This window comes from Triturus cristatus, chromosome 3_2, assembly GCF_964204655.1.
Source record: "Triturus cristatus chromosome 3_2, aTriCri1.1, whole genome shotgun sequence".
In the NCBI taxonomy this organism is placed as follows: domain Eukaryota; kingdom Metazoa; phylum Chordata; class Amphibia; order Caudata; family Salamandridae; genus Triturus; species Triturus cristatus.
Genome location: NC_140584.1, coordinates 820,003,487 through 820,029,625, shown reverse-complemented (window position 1 = coordinate 820,029,625; position 26,139 = coordinate 820,003,487). Strand labels below are relative to the sequence as shown.

The 26,139-nt window shown below is 43.6% G+C and overlaps 1 protein-coding gene across 4 annotated transcripts in view; it reads right to left on the bottom strand.

The window, feature by feature from the left end:
- The window catches only part of TRAK2 (trafficking kinesin protein 2), a 376,229-nt gene that overhangs the window by 113,179 nt on the left and 236,911 nt on the right, over window positions 1-26,139 (bottom strand). For all 4 annotated transcript variants that reach the window (XM_085648987.1, XM_085648989.1, XM_085648988.1 and 1 more), the window contains one exon: window positions 19,830-19,908. In XM_085648987.1, coding sequence (XP_085505113.1) covers window positions 19,830-19,908 — 79 coding nt within the window. The remainder of the gene's footprint in view (window positions 1-19,829; window positions 19,909-26,139) is intronic.

Sequence of the window (26,139 nt, the reverse complement as noted above, 5' to 3'; positions counted from 1 at the left end):
ATTGCCATCTCTGGCTCAGACGTCGTGATGGCAATGTCGTCTGCATATGCCAGCACTTTTGTTTCATATCCACTGGTTTTCATAGGTCTAATATTAAAATTCAAAAGTAAAAGGGTCTAGATAGATGGCAAAAATAATCGGAGAGCATGGACACCCTTGTCCCTCTACCTATTTTTATGGCTGCTGATGTATTGCCCATAATTTGTAGTTTGGCTGTTGGGTTATAATACATCGCTCGAATAGCTGTTAAATGTCGTGGTCCAAATCCTCGTTCCAATAGAGCATCCCATAAATATTGCCAGGGCACACGGTCAAAAGCCTTTTCGGCATCTAAAAAAAATGGCGACACTAATTGGGCTATCACTTTCTGTAGCCTATTTGCTAAGACTTTAAAGTAAATCTTTGCGCCAGAGTTTATTGGTGCAATCGGTCGATATGAACCCGGTAGCTCTGGTGGTTTATCCTTTTTTGGGAAGATTACAATATCAGTCTCTTGTTACGAAGTGGGTGGGATACCTCAATATTGTACATCCAGAAATCAATCAAGTATTAATGGAGCCAATTCTGGCTGGAGTAGCTTGTATATTTCGATTGGAATTTTATCGGGGCCGCATGCTTTCCCAGTAGATAAAGAAGCTATTGCAATTAATATTTCTTCCATTTTAAATTCCTCCTCTAATTCTAGCTTTACTCCTTTCTCGACCTTACTCATCATTATGTCCCTTGCATCACTGCTCTGTTTAGTTACACCAGTCTGTTCATCTTGATATAATTTTTGATAAAATTGCTGAAAAACCTCTATAATTTTCTTCATATTCGTCTCCAACAGGCCCTCAGTATTCCGTATTTGCACTACATTATTTTTAGTCACTCTCTACCTGGTACGAAGAGCCAATAGTTTCCCTGCCTTCTCGCCATACTCATACATTTCCTTCTGGTATGCTTGGTATGTCTGAGAAGCTTGCATCTGAAAGTGTTTATTTCAGCTTTAATACCGGCGATTTTAATCCATAGTTCATTCAATATCTCCTGTCCACCTTATTCGATCTGTTCAGTGTGGGTAATCTCTAACCGTGCAAGATCTGCCATTAAAACATAAATAGTATTTTCTCATGGTTTCTTCTGCTGCCCCACATAGTTAATCGTCTCCCCACGTAATCCTGCTTGATATGCATCCCATACCATGATCCTTGAGGCACTATATCTGTTCATATCAACATATTCATTCGTCCAACTTTTAATATAACATTTATATGTCTCATCAGATAATAATTTGCAGTCAAATGTCCATTGCCGTATTCCCTGATTTTTTAAAATGTGGCAATCTATCTCTAATATCAATGGATTATGGTCGGATAAAATTTGAGGCATTTTCTTAATTACCATATTTTTCAGCAGTGAGGTGGAGACCATAAAATAATCTAGACGCACATATTTTTTATGTGGATGCAAATAGTATGTGTATCCCGGGTCATTAGTATACTGGTATACCCAGGCATCAGTTAACCCATATGACTCTTGGCCCGGTAGACCTGTGGTTTCCTACCCTGATACTGGGAAAAGGCTGATCGTGAGATTCCATTATGTATATTAAAATCTCCACAGATCATTAGTGGAGTCGAAGAAATGCTGTTTCAAGGCAGCCGAGAAATATTTTTGGAGTACTACTATCTTCATATCTCTATAGACACTTTATAAAATAGTCCTCTTTATTTCACCCTCAACCTCTCCTGCTCGAAGGCTGCATTAGAGAATAAAATCCAGAAAACTCCACTGTAAAATGTACTGATCCCCTAGAAACCAGCTTGAGGCTCGAGAAGGGTGATTTATACAATCGGTCATGCTTCTGATGGGGAGGGGGGGGGGGGTAGGGAGGGGGATTACAGCTTGAGTAACCTGGTCATAAGAGTTATTTAAGAATCAGTTATTCATCACGCAGTCTTCCCTCTGCTTCCCACTTCTCGTAAAAAAGACTCTTATGCACACAGTTCCAGAGTCGAGACGTTTAGACACTCAAGGAGGACCACTGTTCCGTTTTTCAACCAGTAAGAAAATTATTAACTTTGCAAACAAATGTGTCCCTCTTGTCCATCAATGGCCACCGCAGACAGACCATATCTTCACCAAATCTATAAGGGCCCTGACACGATTCCTACAACCTGCGTTAGGGTCCTTCTACTTCCTGTATTTCTCGCAGTCACCATTACCTTACAACTTTGTGTTAATCAAACATAGAAATTTCTTTTTCACAAGTGTGCATCACTAGCGTTCATTTATATCACGATGAAGCAGTATGCATTCACAAGCACAACCTATCCACATCCAATATGATTGGAAAGTGAATTATGCTTGCTTATGTCGACAACGGCATTATGGGTTGGACATTTTTTTTTTAATCCGTATTTATAACAAATCTATGTGATTCTTCCCACTGAGGAAAAGACCAATCTGTGTACCTCGGAGTAAAAGTGATGTGTTGCACAATCAAATGGACAGGGATGATTTTGTTTTGTTTACGCATATTATTCAGATCCACAGTACCCTCCTGCACCCTAAAAGGAACCCAGCCCCATTTCAGTAACCAAGAGTGGCGTGGCTACTCGGCATTCTGTAATCTATCTGCGTGGGAGAAAGACAGAATAGTTATTGAACTGACTGGTGCCGGGCGACACACTGAGTTTTCACTGCCACTTGGTACGCACACTTTTCATTTTTAGATCTCGCCTAGCGTGGCTGCGCACATGAGTAGCTCACTCTGCGAGATTTATTGTTGATGAGGAGTTTCAGAAGGGGACTCCAAGCCCCGCCCCTCATTTCCATTGGGTAGCGTCAGCGTTTATGGTAAACGCTGGCTTCCCATTGATAAGGAGGGTTTTGCGTTGCCTCCCTTTGGCTTTTTTGTCCGGCCCATCCGGACAGGATCGCCTGCATTACGGCTGTCGTGACGAAGTTTCTTAAACTGGGGAAGAGATTTGAGATTGATTTAGTACCCCCAGGTCCTATGATTACACCTAGCTTCAAAAGAAGCTGACCTGGATAGGTCTATAGCTAATGCAAACGCAGATGCCAGGGGGAGTTCAGGACCATAGTTGGCTTGCTGCTCTTTATTGCAGGTGCTATATGGTGAGATGAGGACAAAAAAAAAAAAAAAGAAGCTTCGTCACGCTGACTTGCACGCGCCAGTCCGGCTCTCTGATTGGGCCGGACAAAAAAAGGAGACATGGCGCCGTGTGTTTATTTTTTCATCTCGCTTTCACTTTAAAGTGAAAGCGCGATGCAAAAAAAAAAAACAGCGGATGCCTGGCGAGCGCTTTTTTAGGTCTTTTACAAACCACGCCCTAGCCAGTCTGCGCACTTTGTGCTCGGCGGTGTTCAGCTGCTAAAGCCAGAAGCCAGATTTGGATCAGCAATTACTGTTTCACGCCACAATGCATTTGTTTGCTTGGACACCACTTTTACCCCGCAGTTTTAATTAATTCACTCAGAAACAAGGAATGTATTTATTTTTATTATACTTGTTTTTCACTTTTGCAGCATACACGCTTTACCTTTAGCCAGGTTAAGCTAAAGTGTGGGTGCAGCGATTGTTGAAAAAGTTAAAAAATAGATGTTTTTCTATTTGTCTACTTCTGCTACAATTACGGCACCCGCGCTTTACTTTAACATAGTTAAAGGTAAAGCGCGGGTGCCGCGATTGTTGAAAAAGAAAAGAAATAGAAAAAAATCTCTTGGTTTACTTTTTCAACAATCGCAGCACCCCGCGCTTTACCTTTAACCATGTTAAAGTAAAGCATGGGTGCCGCGACCCCATTGTGCTTTTTTCACATCCCTTTTCCCAGGCTCCAGTAATAGCCGTACCCAGCGCTCCTCCTCACCCGTGGAAGAGTTCATTTTTGTGCGGGGGCAACAGTGAGTGTTCGCAACTCAGACCGGCAGCTGCTGCCACCTGTCAGCGGAGGGTCTTTGTTGGAAAAGGGTCTGCCTGGAGGTTGCTGCCCTTGGACGCTCACTGTCCCTCCGCTGCAGAAGGGTGCCCGCTGCAAGTCTCAGCTTGTGCAAGAAGGCTCGTATTACTGGGGTGCAATACTGCCACCCCCTGTCCCTATGGTTAAAAACCACCACCGGGTGCTTAGGGTGATTGTAAGTGTTGGTGCCATGTGAGTACGTCTTATTCCAAATACAGTAGTATATCTGTTTGTGTCAGCGCCTCATAGTGCGAGTACTGCAGTTCCTGTGGTCATATAAATCATTGCGAGTATTGGTGACGGAGTACTGATGGTCGTGTGACCGTGCCTGCTACTAGTTGTAATGACGCTTGACTACCTCTTATTGCAAGTACCGGAGACCACATTTGTCATTGTGCGTGCTGATGGCTAGTGAGTACCTCGCCATCCTGTTTGTGAGCTCGCCTTCCCCCATTAATGGAGCGACTCACATAAGTGTTTCCCTCTGTGTAGGGCCCAGGAAGATGGCTGAGTGCCCCTATGCCACCCCATCTACAGTGCACCACGTGCGCCTTCTGAGTTTTCTTCTATTTGGTGCTATACAAACGCCTGAAAAAGAAGGTTTATGAGAGTAAACTTGGTGAGAGTGTGGACAGAGGGCCCTGAGGTTTAGAGTCCTTCATACCGGTACCTGCTCCTCACTGTCCAGCTATGGTGCTCAAACTACCCATCGGTATCTCTCACCATCGTTCCCCTCTGACTGCTTTTCACGTTTCTAAAGACATGAGTTATAGGTGCCCTGAAGACATGGGAGCCCGGATGCATGGATGTTGGCTGCAGGTAATGTTTCTAGTACCATTGAGAAAAATACCTACAAGACTATCAAACGGGACCGGAAAGAGTCAGAACGGCCTACACTCATCCACCAGCCTGATTTGCCCTGTGGCCCAGTCAGACTGTCTCTTAAAACTACGCACCTCGCATCGCCAAGGCGTGGAAGGCGCCGCGGGCCCCCTCGGTTGCCGCATGGAAGAATGGATTAGATTTTTGTATGGGGCTAGAACAACCTGTTTTTGTGGCCAGGGGGTGCCCACGCAAGCACTACAGGATTTGGAAACAGTGGGCGGATTATCAAGGCCTCTGGTTGGACCCGCCTGCCGTGGCTGAGGCTCATCCGTTGGGGCGATTCTGAGTGTATCTTGATTTAATTCCAAAAAAGTCGATTGCCTTTGCAAATGTATGGTCTGATTTTGCAGATGTCTCTGGTGTGCAGAGCCCTGCGACATATGCGCAACTTGACAATTAACATAAAAATAAAATAGGTTTTCAAAAAAAATAAAAAATACTCACCTCAGACTGTTGCCTCTTCACCCTATTCAGCGTCTCCTCACATTAATGCATGTGACACTGCCCACCTCTATCTGCTTCTCACTCTGCCCACGGTATCTCGTCACTACATTCTACCCACCAACATTTGCTTCTCAGTGCCCCTACGTCTCCTCACACCGCCCACCTCACTGTCTCACACTTATAACAGCCGCCCTCGCCGTATACCTCACACCAGTGCTTGGGTCTCACTCTCACATCCAACATCTGCTCGTACCACTCCTAATCAATGTCTACTTCACACATTGCCCACCACTGTCTCCTCTCACGTCACGCTATGCCAATATTCTCTGCCAGGCCCTATAACTGGCCATCGCTGCCCGCTTCTCCCACTTCTCACACGATGTAACAGTTCAGCAGTCAGAGGACAAGTATAGGTCTGACTGTTCCATCTGCTGGTGATACGAAGTGCAGGAAATACACCCTTTGGTGCGGCAGAACAGTTTCTATTTGGTAGGATGCCTTCACCTCCTCCTGTTGCAACCTTTGGTGGTATGGCATAAAATTCCAAGCAGTATCGGTGAGCGATGGCCAGGCTCTATCTGTAGAAGGTGAGGTCTTCTCAATGCGGACAATATAACGTTATCACTCCCTCCAAACAGGCCTTGTGTGATGGGGGAATGGATGCTAAGTCATTGCTTTGAATCAGAGCCCCTCCCTCTCCTTGTGCCTTTACTGCAGCTGTTGCCCCGGAATCCTCCTCTAAGACAGGGCTTGGAACTTTGTCCTTCCTGAAAGGCATGCCATGGTGGGAAAGAAGGGCGATGTGGCGTGGCGGCAGCTTTTGCTCCTCCTCTCGCCTGTTGACGCTGAAAACCAGACTTGCCGGTTAGCCTTGGTTGTTTAGCTTTTTTTTCTTCTATTTTTCAGAATCACGTCCACATGGGTCCAAACAGGTATTCTCCATCTAAAAGGGAATTTAGCAGGTGCTGCTGGACTTCAGAACGAAATCTGGAGATTCTTATCCCTTTTGGGCATCTTGCTGGTGCTGGTCTCCGTGCACACAGTATGGGCAATACCCAGTGCGTATCGGATGCTGGCATTGGAGCGGATGTTACTTTCTTGCACACATTTCTTTCCTTTTTTCTGGTAGGTTTCTAGCAGATGTATGACCAGCTGTTCCACCTCTTCCCGGTGCTAAGTGCCGTAACTGGAGAACAGGCCCTCTGAATTGGCAACCGGGTTATTGCATAGCTGCATTAAAAGCAGCTCTCTTGCTAACTGCATCACTTTTCTGGCTGGTCTTATCCTGTGGTGGTGTATTGCCATTGCCCTAGGTAAACGTCCTCTCACTGGCCACAAACAACCAGAGAATCTGGTGGTACATGTTCCCAAATGTACAAGGGATCTTCTAATGCGGCCTTGCATTTCTTCTCCACTCTCGGGGTGATAACCCTGGTTTTTACTGTATCTTAAATTTTTCTGTTGCACACCTTGTCATGCTTTTTAGCATGGGAAGAAACTGAACTTCGCACACTTTCTTTGAGAGCATCTTCACTGTTTATCTTTGTGGTTGTCAGTCAGGCTTTGGATAACCATATGGTTTACTGAGTGTCCACTGGTGGGGAAGGTTTTATTTGCTAGGGTTCCGATAAGGAGTCCTCCTGAGGGTCAATACTATAGTCATATCAGTGGTAATCTCCATCATCCGAAGGGATAGGCTCTTCACATAGCTCTGGAACATCTAAAACATGGTGGTGTGGGAGTCGGTGCATAGTGAATGTGCTGGCGGAGGGCTAGGGTCTCCAGACCTATAACTCTTTGGTAGAGTGAAAGATCAGTATTCCTCAGATTCAGCCTCTTCAAACAGGAGCCTTCTTTTCTTTAGGTGTACTTGTCCTTCTAGTGTCTCCTGTGGGGGACATGCAAGTGTGTCCTGTGACAGGATCGATATAAATCATTCTCCATCTAACATTAGGATTGACTTGTTTCTGTATTGAGTAGGCTCACTAGGGGGTGAAGCTCACATAAAGGCAGATTTTGAAGCAAACTTTGGTGTTGACCTCGATTCTGGAGTCTGTAGCTCACAACTGGGTGCTGAGAGGGGTTCTTGACATCAGGGCTTGCCTGGCTGGTGTGGAGACCTTTCTGGAGGCAAGATGCGTTTTCAAGGCCGAGCAGTCTTGAGCAAATGCGCATGTTGCTGGCTAACAAGGCATTTTGGGTCATCTCAGGGCTTGAGGCTCAGCTCTCGCGATACCTATCCTTGCCCGGGTGTTGACGCCTGTCAAGGTCGAACCCTAGAAGGAAGATCATCAGATGCTGTGGCTGGTTTAGGTGCAGTGTGTCTTTGGTGAGTCCTTCTCTGGGGTCCCTGGAGATGGTTGCTATCCAAAGTTCAAGTCTTCTAACAACACATATTCTAAACTCCACCTGGCCTCCTGGGTTACTGGATGGGCTTCCACGCTTTCTGTTAAGAGTAAGTACAATTACAATCTTCAACACCTAGCTTAGTCAATGACAAAGGAGAGCTTTGGTGCTTTATCGTGCAGTGTGCCGACCACCTTTATCTCTGGTAATGGATGGCCTTTTCATATATCAAGGTCTTGCAGGCTTAACAGTTCGATTCCTCATGGCTCCTTGGGAAATAAAGATTACAGAACCTATGCTGCTGTGAGCTGTTGCATTTAGGGTGGAATCTGAGGGTGCATTCTCCATACCTCAATCCCACCACAATTCATTCTCTTATAACCTGCCCTCAAACTCTTCTGGTCCAGGTTGATTCTGAAGCAGCTGGTAGTGAAACAGTGCTTTTGCGTCTTGGGTGAGGCGATTCTAGTACTTGGATTCAAACAATTGGCTTCTGTACTGCAACAGTGTCAGAGATGAAAAAAAGCATGGCTAAGCACCACTGCGAACAAAAACATTCTAGGGTGGAATCATTGTCCAGGTGCAATATGGTCTATCTGGAGTAGTGCTTCGCCTCAGTCTGCAGACTCTTTGGAGGTCGAGATGACTGGCCTTAGTGTGTCTGCAGCAGGACTGGGCCCTAGGCGTCAACCTGGTCTTTGGTCCAGAGTACTTTAGGGCTGGGTACTTTGCTGCCTACTGCTCATCGCCAGTGGCTTTGGAGGACACCATCCCTGAGCTCCCACCACCCTGGTCAGCTAGAATGCCAGAATGGCCTGCTTTCTCTACCCAGGTGCTGAACAGATAATCTTGCTCGAAGAGGTCAGGGATTCCAAAGAGGAATGGCATTGCATTTCATGAAGCACGTAACACAAATCTCAATGGTGTTGGAGGGTTTTCTTGCAGCATAAGGCTCGGCAAGAGTCACAGTGGGCTCTGTCGTGTTCTGGTGAAAGACACAGATTGCATACATTTTGGGGATCAGACCTTGGGCACTTGGCATTGTGCTTACGGCAAAACTGGAAAGGGGTCTGCTCCACAATACCATCGCAGTCATCCTGTGGAACACAACCTGAAAAGCGTTGAATTCTTGTCAGTGCCAATTGTTGGTTAGGGTGTCCAGTTGCAATACGTTGAAAGCAGCCACTCAACATTAGTGAAGAGACTTATAAAAGGGTTCAAGATATATAGGAATGGTTTCCTACGGTGGGGTTGGAAAAAGTAGAAAGCTGGTCCTGAAAGTATTTGGCGAAGACCACGTTGGCCCTGGAACTCAAACATCCACCCCGATGGTGCAAGAAAACAATCAGAGTCTTAGTTCTGGTACACTGTGGACTAAGGGAGGAGTCAAACTATGCCTTGTGAATCCAGACTGTTGAAAAACAAGTTGCAAACATCCAGTCTAACATAGGCATAGGATGTCTACAAACCTAACTCTATAGCAGTCTATAACTAGGTGCAGCTCGTTTCAAATCACAGTCATGACAGACACAGTGTTGTTTATGGGATCACACCATGTGTTCAAGATGGGGAACATGGGACTATAATTATTTATAGCAGAAAAGGAATATATATTTTTTATTCCAGCTTCCCAAACTCACCCCTCACACAAGGATTTATTTTCAATTTATACACTGTTAGAATCTTGTATATTTCCCGAAGATTTTAAATCTCTGCCTGAATTTTCAGAGAAAAATTGTGTAGAAGCATCAGAAAAGAAGGGGGACTGGTTAGGACCAAATATCTGGATGGCGGTGAATACTCTCAGCATACAACAGCAACACTGCTGGCACTGAATAAGGTGCTAATTTGTGTATTAGCAGCCCAGCTGAGCTAAACACCGGGCTGAGCAGGCACCCGTGTAGTAAGTCTTTTGCAGGGAAGCCTACAAATCACATTCCCTCAGCCAACCACCAAGGGCTCCTGTATTCGTTAAGCAAAAGAACAGGCTGAGGTAAGGTGCGAGGGAGCAAATACCCTGCGTAATGACACAGAGAAGTTGACTGATGAGATGTTTGGAAGGGGAACATAGACCTTAACATCTGAAAGCACTAAGAAGCCAAGGAGAAATGTGAGAGTGGACCAAGTCCTAATGATTTATATTTCAAATTTGTTTGCTTTATAAACATTAAAGAAAGATAACTAAATAACTGCAGTGAGTGCCATCAATTATAAATATGGCTCCCTGTTTTTGCTGATTTTTACAGGTTTTTTCTTGTCTGTATTTATTTTTAAATGTGGATATAAACAGAGATTGGGTGCTTTTTGAGTGATTCTAAATACACTTTGCCATGACTGCCACGCCAATAACTGCGTGGATTGATAGGTAAGGTGGTTAAAGACAAAAAAAGAAATTTTAGTAAAGAGGCTTAAACAGCAGGAGATATGCACAAGGCTGATACTGAAATGTGCATATTTTCATAAACATGCATTGATTTATCTTCTGCGGGTGTTAAATAAATCTAGAAATATACCAGTTTCAGCTTTATTTTTCTCACAAAACTCATAATTAATCTGGATAAATAAATACATATAAAGTTGACAAAAAATAAATATGGATACTTAATATACACTTCACCCTATTTTTGGCAGTTTTCTTAGGTTAACCCTGCAGTAATTACATTAGTTTCTGTAGAAGATTCTAAATGTTTCAACTGATGTTCACAGTATATGAATATTTGGTATCTATACAATTTAAAATAACAAGTGTATATTTTGCCACCTGTAATCCCTCTGCAGGCCTGTGATTGCTTCTAGAGTGTAATGTGTTCCTTGGTCCAGGTAGCCGCATGCCACCCACTCCTTTCTGCTGAGTGAAGTGTCCATATGCTACCTGACGTCTCTTACTTATCTCTGCTGAGTGGATATATACTGCTGTGTATTGAGGAAATATGAATTTTGTGATCAGTTATGTCCCCTATCGTAGACCCCAACGGCTCCATGTGCATGCTATAAGTACATGTATGTTCCCTCCTATTCCACTTTTGAAGACGCAAATATATGTGTGTCCACCGTCAACATGTCCTCTTTCAGATCCGCCATGAATGGGTCAGATATTCCATTCCTAAGTATGAAAGGCCACCGACTTTATGTGGTTCACTTTCCACATTTCACAGATTCAGGCGAGTAGGCCCGAATTCTGTCATCAAGCCTTTTCCTGCCTTCTGCCTCTGAAAGCTCCAGTCTGAGCCTGCATCCGTGACCATGAACTTTGTCCTACTCCCTGCGCGGCTAACGGTGCCTGATCCACCATATTGCCTGCCAAAAACTGTATTTCACCTTCGAGATTATCTCCTTCGCTCCTCATCCGATGCATTCCTGTCTAGTAGTTTAGGTAAACATTCCTCCAGCTACCGTGCAAAGGGGCCAGGCCTCGCTGTCCTCATGCAAGTAATTCATAGCCCCGTTACCATGGAATATTCCTACCCCCTCGCATCTAGTGTAGACACTTAGACGCTTGTACACGCACTAACAGTCAGTATAGTCAGTATAGAATAAGATTCTATCCTAAGAGACCTCTCCTTTTGGATAACACAGTTCTTTAAACATAGGATATTAGATATGATTCGGGATTAGGTTGACATAACCCCAGACTTCTGTCTCCACATGTAGAGCTAAATGTCAAGTCCCCTTCACCCTCTAGTTGCACGTCAATCACACGTCATGCGGCTGCGCGCGCATCTCTGCCAACTATTTCTGCTGACATGGCAGGATTCTTTTATGGATCCACCCACTTGTGACGTCATGTTTAGTGACGTTTCTTGAATTACGCCCTCTATTAGCTATGTATGCACCTTTTATCAGCTGTTACGCCTCTTGCATCTGTTTCACTGTAATGTATTTTCTATAAAACTGCTTAACTGTCAATAATATATGCTCCCTTCCTTCCTGAACTTTCGTGGTGATGGAACAGAAGGCCCACAATTCGAATTGTTTTCCTTTGTATAGGAATAAAGCCTTTTAAAACCTCTAATACCACGGATTCTGCCTCTTATATTTACTGAGTTATTCTTGATAGATTTTACCGCATAAAAAATAGTACCGGTAACGAAATATTTACCACATAAATTGGCGCCCGAATAGGGACACTTTCTCATCTCACGCGCCGGCGGTGCGTTGCAGGCCCGGTCTCCTGCCACAGCTGAACGGACAAAAACACGTACCCGCAGGATTTCCTGTATCTCCCTCCGGCCAAGCGGGGACGACTGAGGCTGCGATCAACACCCAGACGAGGCGGTGAGAAGTGCGAAGTATCCCGACCAGAGCCTAGCTGAGAGAGCAAGATCCGAGGTATACAGAGTCCCGCCAGGTTCCGAAGTTCCGAGTCCAGTCGAGTCGAGTCCAGTCCGGTCCAGTTTCAGTTCCGTTCCGAGGCCTTCCGTTCCGAGCTACCCGGTGAGTACCATTACTGGGGAGGCATTTAACGTGCACATAGTCTGTGCCGGTCAAGACGGGTTTGGGTACACAAATCCGGTCTGCACTGTTTTAGCAGTGTATCTGTACTGTTTAGCAGTATATATAGTAATATAGTATGTTTCGCATATAAATAAGTATTATCTAGTGTCAGTATAATGTCAATAACTAGTTCTCTATTAGTTATCATTGTTCGTTAAAACTGTTAAGCGTTAAATGTTTTAAACACGTTCTATATACTGTGGTGTGAATGACTGTTCATTATTGTGTTTTTTGTATAAAGTGTGTTCTAGTAATAAGGTCTGAAAATGCCACTCTTTTCGAAACTAAGACAGATCAAAACTAGAAAAGGTGTACTTGAAGAAGCCGTTCCCATCCCACCTAGGGACACTCCAGGGTACTTTATGTATCATAAGCATGGTCTAGATGCCGTATTATTTCTTGATTTATGGGTAGATTACACCAAAGAATTACCAGAGAGTCAGAGATGGCCCGCAGCGGGGACCTGGGATGCAGATTGCATCATGCGAGTGGAAGAAGAATTATGGAAAAAGAAAGCCAGACAGTCACAGAAAGATGCCATTGAATTATGGCGTAAAGAATCGTATAGACGTACAGAAAAAGCACTCAGACAGGAAAATAAGGGTAAGGAGAATTCGAATAAAGTCCGAGAAAATCTATTACTTGAGGAAGGTACCCGAGTAAAATCAGAACAAGTAGATAGACAAAGAAACACCCTTATGAATGGTATGTATCCACTTCTGGCCGAAGGGTTACCTAAGGCTACTCCGGAAATACCAAAAGACTTGCCACCTCCGTTGTTTCCGATAAAAGCACATCCCAAGGGACATCCCAGAACCGCAGAAGATGTTTTTCTGTCCCGCTATTTAGATGACGCAGCTCCCGAGTATGCTAATACCGCACCACATAGACCGCTTGCCGATGATGCTCATCGCCAAGAACATTCGTCTGTACCTCCGCAACAACACGCTTCGCCACACATTCCGACAAGCACATCTGTTTCCACCGCTTTTCCCGCAACGACGGTTGCTGTCTCACCCTCAACAAATCCTTTCACGTCCAGCACCCCAGACGGTGCTACAGGAGGTACGACAGACATTTTTTCTACGCCACCCAGAGGAAATAAATTTTCCCTTAGAGATTTAGCCCTCCAACGTACGCCCAAACTAGCCACTCCTGACATGCTTAAGGAACTTCTAGTAGATTGTAGATATGATCCTGTGCCCGGTAAACGGGACGAAATGCTGCTGTCATCATTACGTATTAGACGAGCTGCAATATATTTAACGAAGTTACCAGGAATGAATACACATTTAGAAAATATATATCACTTTGTCCAGTCAGGGCGAGGTCCTGAAAGTATTAGCAGAGCCATGGAGTACCAGAAAGCGGAGGTACAGGGACAACTGTTACGTTTCCTCATAAACTGTGTAATTAGAAATCAAGACCGGCCTGGGGTAAATCCGGAAGAAATGCAAACACTTGTCACTTGGGGCCGGAATATATCAGAAGGAAGACATGACAAACAGTTATGTATAGTAGCTATGTACCGAAAGATCCGCAAAGAGGTAGAACGAATACACGAAGAAAGATTAGAGGTAGACGCCGCTGATCTAAACAGAGAGGAGGAGGAGCAAGAATCAGAGCAAGTAGACACGATAGCTTATGTAAGTAAAGGAAGACCCCATAATAATACCAGAGGTTTTAACGACCAAATACGTCCAATACGTCCAGAATATAATAGACATTTTCCAAACCCTATGCTAAATACAAAATCCCCTGAACACCTATCCCAAGCCGCTGATAAATTACTCCGAGATCGAAGGGGGTACCACGTGCTCGATTCCATGGACGAACAAGAATTAGTCAGGTCAGCAGTACAATGGGCTGACAGTCCCGGCGAATACAATGATGATGTACTTGCACACACGTTTCTGAATCTAGACCCATATGAACAGCGTTTAGCTATTATATACATGATTCAACACCTCCTTATATTATATAAAAGCCAACACTCTGATCCAGGACCCTTACCTGACATATTGACAGAACTACTCACCAACATATGGAGAGGGTCAGGTACTGATTTGATTAAGGAAATACTAGAATCCCGAAACCAATATTTAAATTTCGTATGCCCAGAACACGTTCCAGTTCCCATTATGGGAAGAAAAATGTATCACATAGATAGACAGAACCCGTTACGCGAAGAGCACCCGATCAGAGGTGCCGGCGATAATTTCACACGCGTGTTTGTGTACACGCCTATAACTAAACTGGAATTATTAGAAATGAAGAAAGTAGTACCCAGTCATGACAAAGATCCAGCAGGTTTCCACCGCGAGATAAAAGACATGTTACTCATGGGAGAGTATACCTACCCCGATATTATGAAAATATTAAAAGTCCTATTACCCGCAGGTGTTTATGAAAAACTCAAAGAAAAAGAATGGGAGGTAGGAGACCAAAAGATAGATTGGACAGCATTAGAAAACGAAGAGAAGGCCCGAGCTGCAGGAGCAGGGCTTGGGGAAAAGACTACAGCATTAGCAGGATCACTAATACAGGTACTGCCACGTTTATTAACTACGAAAAAGGAAGACTGGGGTGCAATATCAGCCTGTAAACAAAAGCCAGATGAAGACACTAGTGATTTCTATTCCAGATTTGAAAAATGTTTTAGTATAAATAGTGGTATAAAAGCCAGTAGTGAGTCATACCCACATCTGTTTGTGACAAAATTAGTTGAAAATTCTCTGCTACAAGTCAAGAATAGAGTATTGAAATTCGAAAGTACCTGGCAAGGTAATACCCCATCACAGATGCTACAGATGTTACAATATCATCACAATAGAATTAGAGAAGAACAAGAACACGAACAAAGACGTATGAAAGATACGAAAATGAAAATGCTTGTTGCACAGTCAGTTCCAGCCGATGGTCATCAAAAGGGTGATTCCACAGGTCCTGCAAAAGGGACATGCAACTATTGCAAACAACCAGGTCATTTTATACACGATTGTCCAGTCCTGAAACATAATATTGCTACAGGTAGAACACATGAGAGACCACGTCCACCTAGACAGGATCAGAATCAACAACAAACACCTCAGCATGCACAACCTAGGTTAGCTCCGCAACAATTAGCTCCGCAACAGGCAGCTCCACAACAAATTGTAGCACCACCACAAGCGCAGCCTATTGCTGCAACACAAGCAACGACACAACAGATGTATCAGTATGCACAAGCAGATTATCCCGATTATCAGCGATACACATGAAATAGCCTAGAGAGGGAAGTTGGCTTACCCCTTATCGAGGTTCCTGTAGACCAAGAGGGACCTTATGTACATAGTGAACTATTAGGGGAAGACAGAAAGTTTTTACTTGATACAGGGGCAAGCAGAACAACTATAAGACGCAGTGAAGTTCCAGGGGCACCCCTCTCAGGCTCACAGAATATTTCCCTTGGATTCTCAGGAAAACCTATAATTAATGACATAACACAACCTCTTGCACTCACAGTAGGTCCATTAACACGTACAACAGATTTGTTGCTTACTAAATCATGTCCAGAAAACTTGTTAGGAATAAAAACATTGAAAGCTCTAGGAGCTATTATATGTTGTTCTCCGGAAGGAGTACGACTATTTTTACGTGACTTTAAAGGTCACTACGTATCCAGAGACATGGATCACCGACTGCAGAATTTACCTACACATTTATGGGCACAAGGCCCCACTGATGTTGGTTGCATGAACATTACACCATATCGAGTTACACTGAAAACAGGACTAGTACTACCACGTATGCGACAATACAAGTTACCACCCGATGCTGTTGTGGCTTTACTGCAAATCATTGACGAGCTCATTGCACAAGGAGTGGTTGTCGAAACTGACTCCAATGTATGTAATTCTCCGATAATTCCGATTCTTAAAAGAACGGATCCAAAAGCTCCACCAGTATATCGATTAGTTATTGATCTGCGCGAATTAAATAAATGCATTGTACCACAATACCCTGTGGTCCCAGATATCTCTTCATTACTCACAGCTATTGACTCAGAAGCAACGTTTTTCACTGTAATTGATCTCAAGAATGCTTTCTTTAGTGTCCCAATCGATCCGGAAAGTCAATATTTGTTCGGTTTTAGTTTAAATGGACGAAGTTTTAAATTCACAGGCGCACCTCAAGGATTTACAGAAAGCCCCAGCATCTATAGCCAAGCACTGAAACGAGAACTTGACAGTATCCACATGCCAGTTAACACTGCCTTGCTTCAATATGTCGATGATCTGCTGATCACCGCTCGAAGCGAACCTGAATGTGAAAAAGCGTCACTGACGGTTCTGAAATTTCTGGCCGACAAGGGGCACAAGGTGTCCCCTTCTAAGCTGCAATTCTGTGTCCAGCGAGTTGTTTACCTTGGGCACTCGCTGTCCAAGGAGGGAAGGCAGCTTACATCCGACCGCATCCAGTTAATCGCTAACATGCCACCACCCAAGACACAAAAGGAGGTACGGGCTTTTATAGGCCTCACTTCATACTGTAGGCAGTGGATCCCTCAATATGCATTTCTAGCAAAACCACTCATCCAGTTGACAACACAGGAGGCAGCCACATCGACTGTCCTCCCTTGGACTCAAGAACATACACACGCCTTTGAAAGCTTAAAGAAAGCTTTATGCCAAGCACCAGTCCTAGCAACACCATGTTACAGTAAACCGTTTACACTCTTCGTTACAGAACGCGAAGGTACTGCTTTGTCAGTACTCACTCAGGAACAAGCAGGATCACATAAACCATGTGCTTATTTCTCTAGTACATTAGATCCAGTAGCTCAGGCTCTTCCTGCGTGCCTGAAATCGGTGGCAGCAACAGCTTTAGCAATCAGACAAAGCGATGCCATAGTGTTAGGACATCAATTGACAGTACAAGTACCACACGCAGTAGAGGTTCTCTTGAACCGCACACAAACACAACACTTGACTATAGCGAGACTCACCGGTTACGAACTGACATTGTTTCAGCCACACATAGAAATCAGACGTTGCAATACGTTAAATCCTGCCACACTGTTACCAGTGAGCGGAACAGATCCATTGGCACATGATTGTGTCGAAGTTATTACTATCACGACGAAACCCAGACAAGACTTGACAGACATCCCTTTGTCAGATCCGGACTTGACATTGTATGTAGATGGGTCATGTATGAGAGCAAGTACAGGAGAGCTAGTGGCCGCTTACGCAGTCACAACAGACACTGAAGTCATTGAAACAAATTGTATTAACACCTTGTCAGCTCAAGCAGCGGAGCTCATCGCTCTGACACAAGCCTGTATTCAAGCCAAAAATAAGAAAGTCAACATATACACAGATTCACGTTATGCATTCGGAGTCGTCCATGACTTCGGCGTACTGTGGCGAGAGAGAGGTTATTTAACTTCTCACGGTGCCCACATCCAACACGGACCCCTCATTCAAGCCCTATTAGATGCGATTCATCTACCTACTGAAATATCGATTATGAAATGCAAAGCCCATACAAAAGTTACCGATATCATTTCTCAGGGTAATGACCTAGCCGACAGAACAGCCAAACAGACTGCTCAGAATCAGACTCACACAACTGACATGACAAAGACAATAGTTCCGACACCAACACATTGCATGACAGTTAAGGATCCCGCCCTTGATGTAATTGACATACAGACACACGCTACACCAGAAGAAATAAAGAAATGGACTGAATTAGGAGGGATCCAAACAGATCAAGGATGGATGACGAAGGAAAAATCTATATGGTTTCTTCCCGACTCAATGGTCCAAGTCATCATTAACACTATACATAGTCCAGCGCATCTAGGAGAAAAAGCTATGCTAGACAGCATTCAACACATTTGGTTCAACAAACATTTGCGAGCCGCAGCTAAACAAAAAGTTCGTACCTGTATGATATGTTGTCAGCCTGGGGATGGAGAATACTATCCTTCCTAGGTATTGGCTTTCTCATACTATTCAGTTGCTGCTTATGTCTACAATGTGGGCCAGCGATTTGTGGTCTGTGTGCCACCTCGTGTATCCCACATCCAAGTTTTCGTTCGAGATCCCGGAAGAAGAAAGAAGAACAAATGATGCTATATGAACAGATCGATGGATTGATGAAGATCGATATCTCCTGAGGGTCCGAAGGGGACAAGGAGGGAATGAGGAAATATGAATTTTGTGATCAGTTATGTCCCCTATCGTAGACCCCAACGGCTCCATGTGCATGCTATAAGTACATGTATGTTCCCTCCTATTCCACTTTTGAAGACGCAAATATATGTGTGTCCACCGTCAACATGTCCTCTTTCAGATCCGCCATGAATGGGTCAGATATTCCATTCCTAAGTATGAAAGGCCACCGACTTTATGTGGTTCACTTTCCACATTTCACAGATTCAGGCGAGTAGGCCCGAATTCTGTCATCAAGCCTTTTCCTGCCTTCTGCCTCTGAAAGCTCCAGTCTGAGCCTGCATCCGTGACCATGAACTTTGTCCTACTCCCTGCGCGGCTAACGGTGCCTGATCCACCATATTGCCTGCCAAAAACTGTATTTCACCTTCGAGATTATCTCCTTCGCTCCTCATCCGATGCATTCCTGTCTAGTAGTTTAGGTAAACATTCCTCCAGCTACCGTGCAAAGGGGCCAGGCCTCGCTGTCCTCATGCAAGTAATTCATAGCCCCGTTACCATGGAATATTCCTACCCCCTCGCATCTAGTGTAGACACTTAGACGTTTGTACACGCACTAACAGTCAGTATAGTCAGTATAGAATAAGATTCTATCCTAAGAGACCTCTCCTTTTGGATAACACAGTTCTTTAAACATAGGATATTAGATATGATTCGGGATTAGGTTGACATAACCCCAGACTTCTGTCTCCACATGTAGAGCTAAATGTCAAGTCCCCTTCACCCTCTAGTTGCACGTCAATCACACGTCATGCGGCTGCGCGCGCATCTCTGCCAACTATTTCTGCTGACATTGCAGGATTCTTTTATGGACCCACCCACTTGTGACGTCATGTTTAGTGACGTTTCTTGAATTACGCCCTCTATTAGCTACGTATGCACCTTTTATCAGCTGTTACGCCTCTTGCATCTGTTTCACTGTAATGTATTTTCTATAAAACTGCTTAACTGTCAATAATATATGCTCCCTTCCTTCCTGAACTTTCGTGGTGATGGAACAGAAGGCCCACAATTCGAATTGTTTTCCTTTGTATAGGAATAAAGCCTTTTAAAACCTCTAATACCACGGATTCTGCCTCTTATATTTACTGAGTTATTCTTGATAGATTTTACCGCATAAAAAATAGTACCGGTAACGAAATATTTACCACAGTATCAAGAGACTTTCCAGGCTTCTCATTACTCAAATATTTATTTGCTCACACAACCTTCTCCAACGTTTGATATTTACCCACAGCCACTCGCATATCCCATTCTTTCTCATTCCCAATTGTAACTTGCCTCAATCTCTTCACATATGAATATGATCTGATCCCCCACTTTATCAGATTTAATAGCACAGCAAATAAAATGAGATTACTCAGTTGGCCTCTTTGAGGCAACCTTTGGATGCATACCAGTCTACAAGTTGTACTGGAAAAGTGAACCCTAGAGACTTAATATTGGGAAAATGCTGAATAAGTTGGACACTTACTGATCTCATTAACGCAGTCAATGACCAGCTGCTGCTCCTTCTCTTCATAAGTGATGGTTTCAGTCTTGAGGTGGCAAGCCTGCAAAGGATGGTAAATAGATCGATAAAGGAATTTGCAGCAGTCACGTTAAGACTCAGTAGTGTAAACAGAGTTAAAATGTAAGATACAATACGAAATGTATGAGCTGATTAAATTAAACAACTGGTATCAAGTTGTGTGAGGGAGGGCAATTTAAGGATACTCTGGTGGGGTTCATTATCTATGAAAATTATTTTCCAAACTAAAGCTATACATTACATATCAATGAAGAGTGCATGCCTTAAACAAGCATCAAAAATGCAATAGGTCTCGCCTTTCATTAAGTTAAAGCCATTTGCTTTGCTATACAATACCATTAGCAAAGTAAATGGCTTTATCTTAAACAAAGGCGAGACCTATTGCATTTTCAATGCTTGTTTTTGTTAGCAGTCATGGAAAGCAGCCAGTAGTCCGGCTAAAGGATGTAATCAGATAGGAGACCTCCAGTGTTAGATCTGAAAGCCATTGTGAGGGTACTCTGCTGAATTCTAGTACATAGCTAGCAAGCACTGCCAATGTCAACAGGTCTCGCCTTAGAAACCTATTGCCCTTGTCAATGTTTTAGCCATGTTGCGCAGCATCTGCAAAGCTGTGCAGAGAGGCTAAATAACAAAAAATCCTATGGCACAGCCGTTCACATCATTTTGTAGGTGAGTGCACCATACATGCACGCACCTAGAAAATGACCAGCCAGCCTGCTCTTTTTTTTTTTTTTTGCTGATCCGTGTAGGATCAGAAAATAACGAGAGAAAAAATGTGTGAAAGCGTTTTTTGGAGCGTGCAGCAGGACACAAGACGAAGCATGACATGGAAGCGTCATGAGGAAAGTAGTGAGCAAGACGAAATGCAGGGGGAGAGAAGTTCATGAAGGAGACAGCAGGAAAACGCATGCATTCATGTGGCGGGCTTAACCAAAAAGAAAAAAAAAAGTTGTGCTTGAAAAGCATGCACTGGTAGCATAGAAGACAGCTAAACAAAAGAAATGGTAAACAGGCTATGCTGCTTGGGAGCGATAAAAACAAGATTGGCAAGATGGGACATGAATAAGAAGCACGCATATCAGAGTGACAGAAAAGCCAAACAATGGTAAGCAATGGGCATTCTCAAAACCCCTGTATGTTCTTAGTAAGCAGTGCTTAAATTCCCCCCAAAAAATGTCAGGAGGCCACTGCAGCTTGCTCCACCTAGTGCCCCTGCCAATGACAGTACCAATAGAAATACTGACCATCACACTCCTACGTGTGTGACTATTCAGACTATTCCAGGCCCCCAAAGCTTTTAGAATGGATTGGGTGGCAGGTATTAGTCATTTTGAACGTATATTATATGAATAATAAACTGCTGTTGTGCTAGACTCTAAATCAGACTGACAGTGCCACCATGTAGCAGATTGTTAGAAGTGTCGTTGTTGACAATTAAGTGTTGGTGCCGAGCCCCGGAAACCACCGGCTATAATTAAGCACAGAGTAAGACCAAAATATGTTTTTCACAACCAGATGCAGTTGTCTGGTATGCTCGATCTACAAATGTAGGCGATAATGGTGGGCTTAGGCATTCGACACCTGAAAAAAATAAAGTTCTGGCAACGCCTACCAGTCTGCAGGGACTGCCAACCTTTGGGCTTTCTCAAAGCCTGTTCTGGTTGGCATGGTTTTTATAAACATTGTGGGTGGGGGCGGTGATAATCCACTGTCTCACTGCAGGGGAAAACACAAGAACGGCGAAAGGGGCCCGAGGCGAAGTCAAATGTAAACACCACTTCAACCTCAGGAAAAAACACAGTTCCTATCAACAAACGCCAGCATTTTGACTTTTCTTTTCTACGAAATGAGGAAGTTGAAAGGAGAAAGTGCCCAAACCAACTGTCCCATTCCCCTCAGACCCCACCGCCACCCAAAAAAACACAAGCATTTGCAATGCAATATCTCTCGCATTTGCAAGAGTTTGAACTATTGGTTTTGCAAATTATATTGTTTTTTACTTAAGCTTTTTGTTTGGAGTGGAGAGGATGTATGTTGGTTGTAGTGGAATTATGTGGTTTGAATTGGAACTGTGAGTTGTGAAATTGTGTTGGGTGGAATTCTGTGGCATGTAGCGGAATTACGTGATTTGGTGAAAAGATAGGGGTGAGAGTTGTATAAAATAGATAGAAAAGTAAGATTGAGAGAGATAGGTAGCTTGTGTATGAAGTGGTGAATGTAATCTAGATAGAGTAGTAAAAATAGACAGAGAATGAAGGGGAGAGAAGGTTATAGATACACAAAGAGGCATTTTTTGTGTACACACAAGGCAGCAAAATAATTTGAGACGAGTGTATTTGCGGTTTGGATTTTTTTGAAAAGTTATGGTAAAGAAACTGTGCCTAAAGACCTAAAGTGAACCAATACAAGAAATGTTGGTTTAGTGCGTGCTTGTGCAATGGAATTATGTGGATAGTGATTATGTGGTATTAAGTGTAGTGGACTTATGTGTAGTGGTGTTGTGTGTCGAGGAGTGGCATGTATTACATGGAGGTATGTGGTGTGGTGTTGAATTATATGTAGAATTCTGTGGTGTGAATTGGATGAATGTGGTGTGCAGTGGAATTTTGTACTGTGGAGTGGAATGGAATTGTGTGTTAAATTGTGTTGCATGGACTTTGGTGGCACTGAGTGGAATATGTTGAGTGTAATTATGTGGCATGGTGTGGAGTGTATTTGTGTGGAGTGTATTAATGTGGAGTGTTGCTATGTAGCATTGATTAGATTTATGTGAAGTGTGATAATGTGCTATTGAGTGGAGTGTAATTATGTTGTGTGGTATTGATTTGTGAGGCATTGGATTGTGTGGTGTGGCATGGTCTGGAATTATGTGGAGTGTAAATATGGGGCATGTTGCGCAGTTCAATTTTGTTGAGTGTAATTATGTAGGTTGGAGTGTGATTATGTGTAGTGTAATTATCTGGAGTTGAATTGTGTTGTGTGGAATGTAATGAAATTATGTGGCATGGAGCAGTATTAAGTGAAGTGGAATTATGTGGCATGTAGCAGAGTGGAAATTTGTGAATTTGAATTTGTTGGGATGGGATTATGTGGCATGTAGTGGAGTGATGTGGAGTTGAATTGTGTGGTGTTGAAATGTGTTGTGTAGTGGAATTACGCTGTGTGTCTTTGTGTGGAATTTTGTGCCACTGCAGGGAGAGGGTTCTGCGACTGAATCAAGCAGTAATAAGTCAAATTACAGGTACTGTACCGCATTTTACCAAACACCATACAATACTTCATCACACCATACTCTACTATGCAACACACCATGTCACACATTACAAAACCTCATCATATAACGCCACCCATACAACATACAATTCTACACCAAGCCATACTACAACATCCAAAACCGCAAACTGTCTCTTTCTCAACACACCAGTCTCAGTATTGAACACCAGAACATACAGAATACTTCATGCAATAGATCATGCCACATTATCTCAGATACCACTCCATCATTTCATTGAACACTGCAACACATATAACCATACAGCAACAGACCCCAACACAGCATATCATATTTACCCAGCAAACTTCTACCTTAGACATGCAATACCATCAAATGCATAAGACACCATTCAAAAGACAACACCGTAACACTTGAAATTACCTCATTCTATACCCGACCATAAGACATCAAAGCATCTAAGACACATCACACAAAACTACACTCTCTCATCATAGAACGACATGTCACTATCCAAAATCACATCATCCTACTTAAAACACACCACATCACACTATTCTATGGCATATACCATAACATACAATGACAATAACGCACCATACAAAACTTCCCCAAATCACACTTCATCATACCGAACTCCACATCATACCATACTGCACCACATAACATTATACCACATCATATAACACCAGATAGTACAACAACAACATGCACACCATAACGTGCCACACAAAGCCACAGCATATCATCTCAAAGAATCCAACATGCCAGCCACATCACACCATCTTACTAAAATCACAACATCCAGCAAAACAAACTATTCAGTGGCACTTCAACTATAAAACGCTATGTAACTAGACTGGCTTCTGGTTCTCACCAAACCCTCCCCACCACGCAAAGCTGTAAACAGATACCAGGAAGATGAGAGCAAGAAAAACAGAACTGATAACTTATGCAAGTTCGCCAATGAAAAGCGGAGTTGGTATACATTAGTAAATTAAATTCAGAGTATCACAGGATAAACTTTTTGTCTCCTTCTTGTGAAGCCTCCGGAATTTATAAATCAAGGTCAGTTTTGTGTCCCCCTTCGTGCTACAGAATCAGAGTGATTAAGAGTCTGGATGAGAAAGGGTGGAAGCATGCTTGGAACTCCGCATTTCACCTACATCTCTATAGCTTCACAGAGTCAGTGCGCAAATCCGGGTTTTCGTCTTTACCTTGTACTTTAACAGAAACAAATACATGGATTTGCCTTATTGTTACTTTCTGTTAGTCAATCCAATGTCTGGGGGCCTGGAAACAGCAGCGGCAGTAAGCTAGGTGCAGGGCAAATTGAAAGCAGCAGTACGCCGCACATGACTGCATACTGTTGTAAGTATCCACAGAGGAGGAAAGGGTTAAGGGACCTGCACATGCCTCAGCCCAAGTAAACAAAGGCAGGCAAAGGGTGAGAGGAGCTGGTGGTGGTGAGAGGGAGGGGGACGGGGGGGAGGGGTGGGGGACGGGGATCACAGTGCGAGGTCCTGGTGTCGGCTGTCCGCCATATACTAAGAAACCCACAGCTGCTTTTGTGTTAGGGGGGTTCCTAACACAGGAGGGAGCAGTGTGTATCCAAGCGTAACGCGCTTCGACGCCTAATCAAGGGTAGTAAGCGCTATAGAAATGCAATTACAGTGGTCCTCTTGGCAGGGCAAATATATGACACGTGTTCGGACTGCGATTCAGAGAGAATCGTAGAAAGTATAGCACAGCAGATGGACAGTATATATCACAACCACTAATCTATCTCTCTCGTTTTTAAGACTTGTCTTCCGTGGGTTGTGGCTGATGCAGAGAAGGAAGTGCCACGGATATTAGAAAGCATCATTGAAACTGAGAAATGTCATAGATTATACATAACATTTTTCTGAGGGCCATGGATGGGCTTTATGAAACTAAGTGCTAGCCTCAGTAGCGTATTTGAATAAATAGCAAGCTTGCCTGAGCATTACAAGGATTGCGTGGAACATGTTGTAATACCAACATCGCACTAAACTATTGCATGTCATGCAATTTGCCAGGATACTTAAAAAATTCTTTTTTTTATTAAGACTGGCCCAATTATTAAAATCGAATAAGACAGGAGTAACAAAAGGTAAAAACATTCGGCAACGACACGTGCCATCTACAACCAAGCACTAATTTGACACGATCTACTCCACATTTCCATTACTGTTCAAGGTGTATAGAAGACAAACATTGAAAAAACACGCAAGTAAAAACCAAATATGGGTTTTACCAACCAACAGTTCTGATCATTCTGACTCTCCAACACTCCCTAAAAACAATTGGACGTCCGAAAGGTAAAACATGTAATGGTGCTACTTACGGTCTAAGCGATGGTTCACCCATGAAATAAGCATTGGCCACGTGGCCGTGAAAGTGACGCGGCCGACAAAGTGAAAGTGATCGAGATCGCGGGCTGCAAGGGTGCCTGCGAGCGACGCACTTGATGAGCCAAGACGAGAGAGGAAAGCCAGATGGCACCTCTGCTCGAAACTGTGCTCTGAACCGCACGCTCTAGGCCACACATAAAGCTGTGGTCAGCTTTTTAAAGCCCACTCACTATATGTCTCGCCAGAGCAATGCATGCGCTAGCTCAGGCGGGACCTAAAAACCTTGATTAAGTCGACAAACAAAGGATTGCTCGACTGAAAGAAACCACATGACAGCAAAGCAACTGGTTAGAAACGCAACACTCCCAGCAAGTCCGTGGAGAACCCAAAGTAACGGCGACTGTCGATAACAAGAAACCCATGCTCTAAGCGCAGAGACACAACACTGCTGGGTTATACTACTGAGCAAAGGGGGCACTTGTTTAATGATGACTGATGCATCCTCGTGGGTGCGAGCACCACAAACACAACTGAATGCGTGCAGCACTGAAGCAGGCCGCCGCTTTTCCAATGGGTATTATGGGAGATGGTGTAGCTTTTGCAAAATTTCATAACAAATTTGCAAAATGTAAAAAAAAATCAT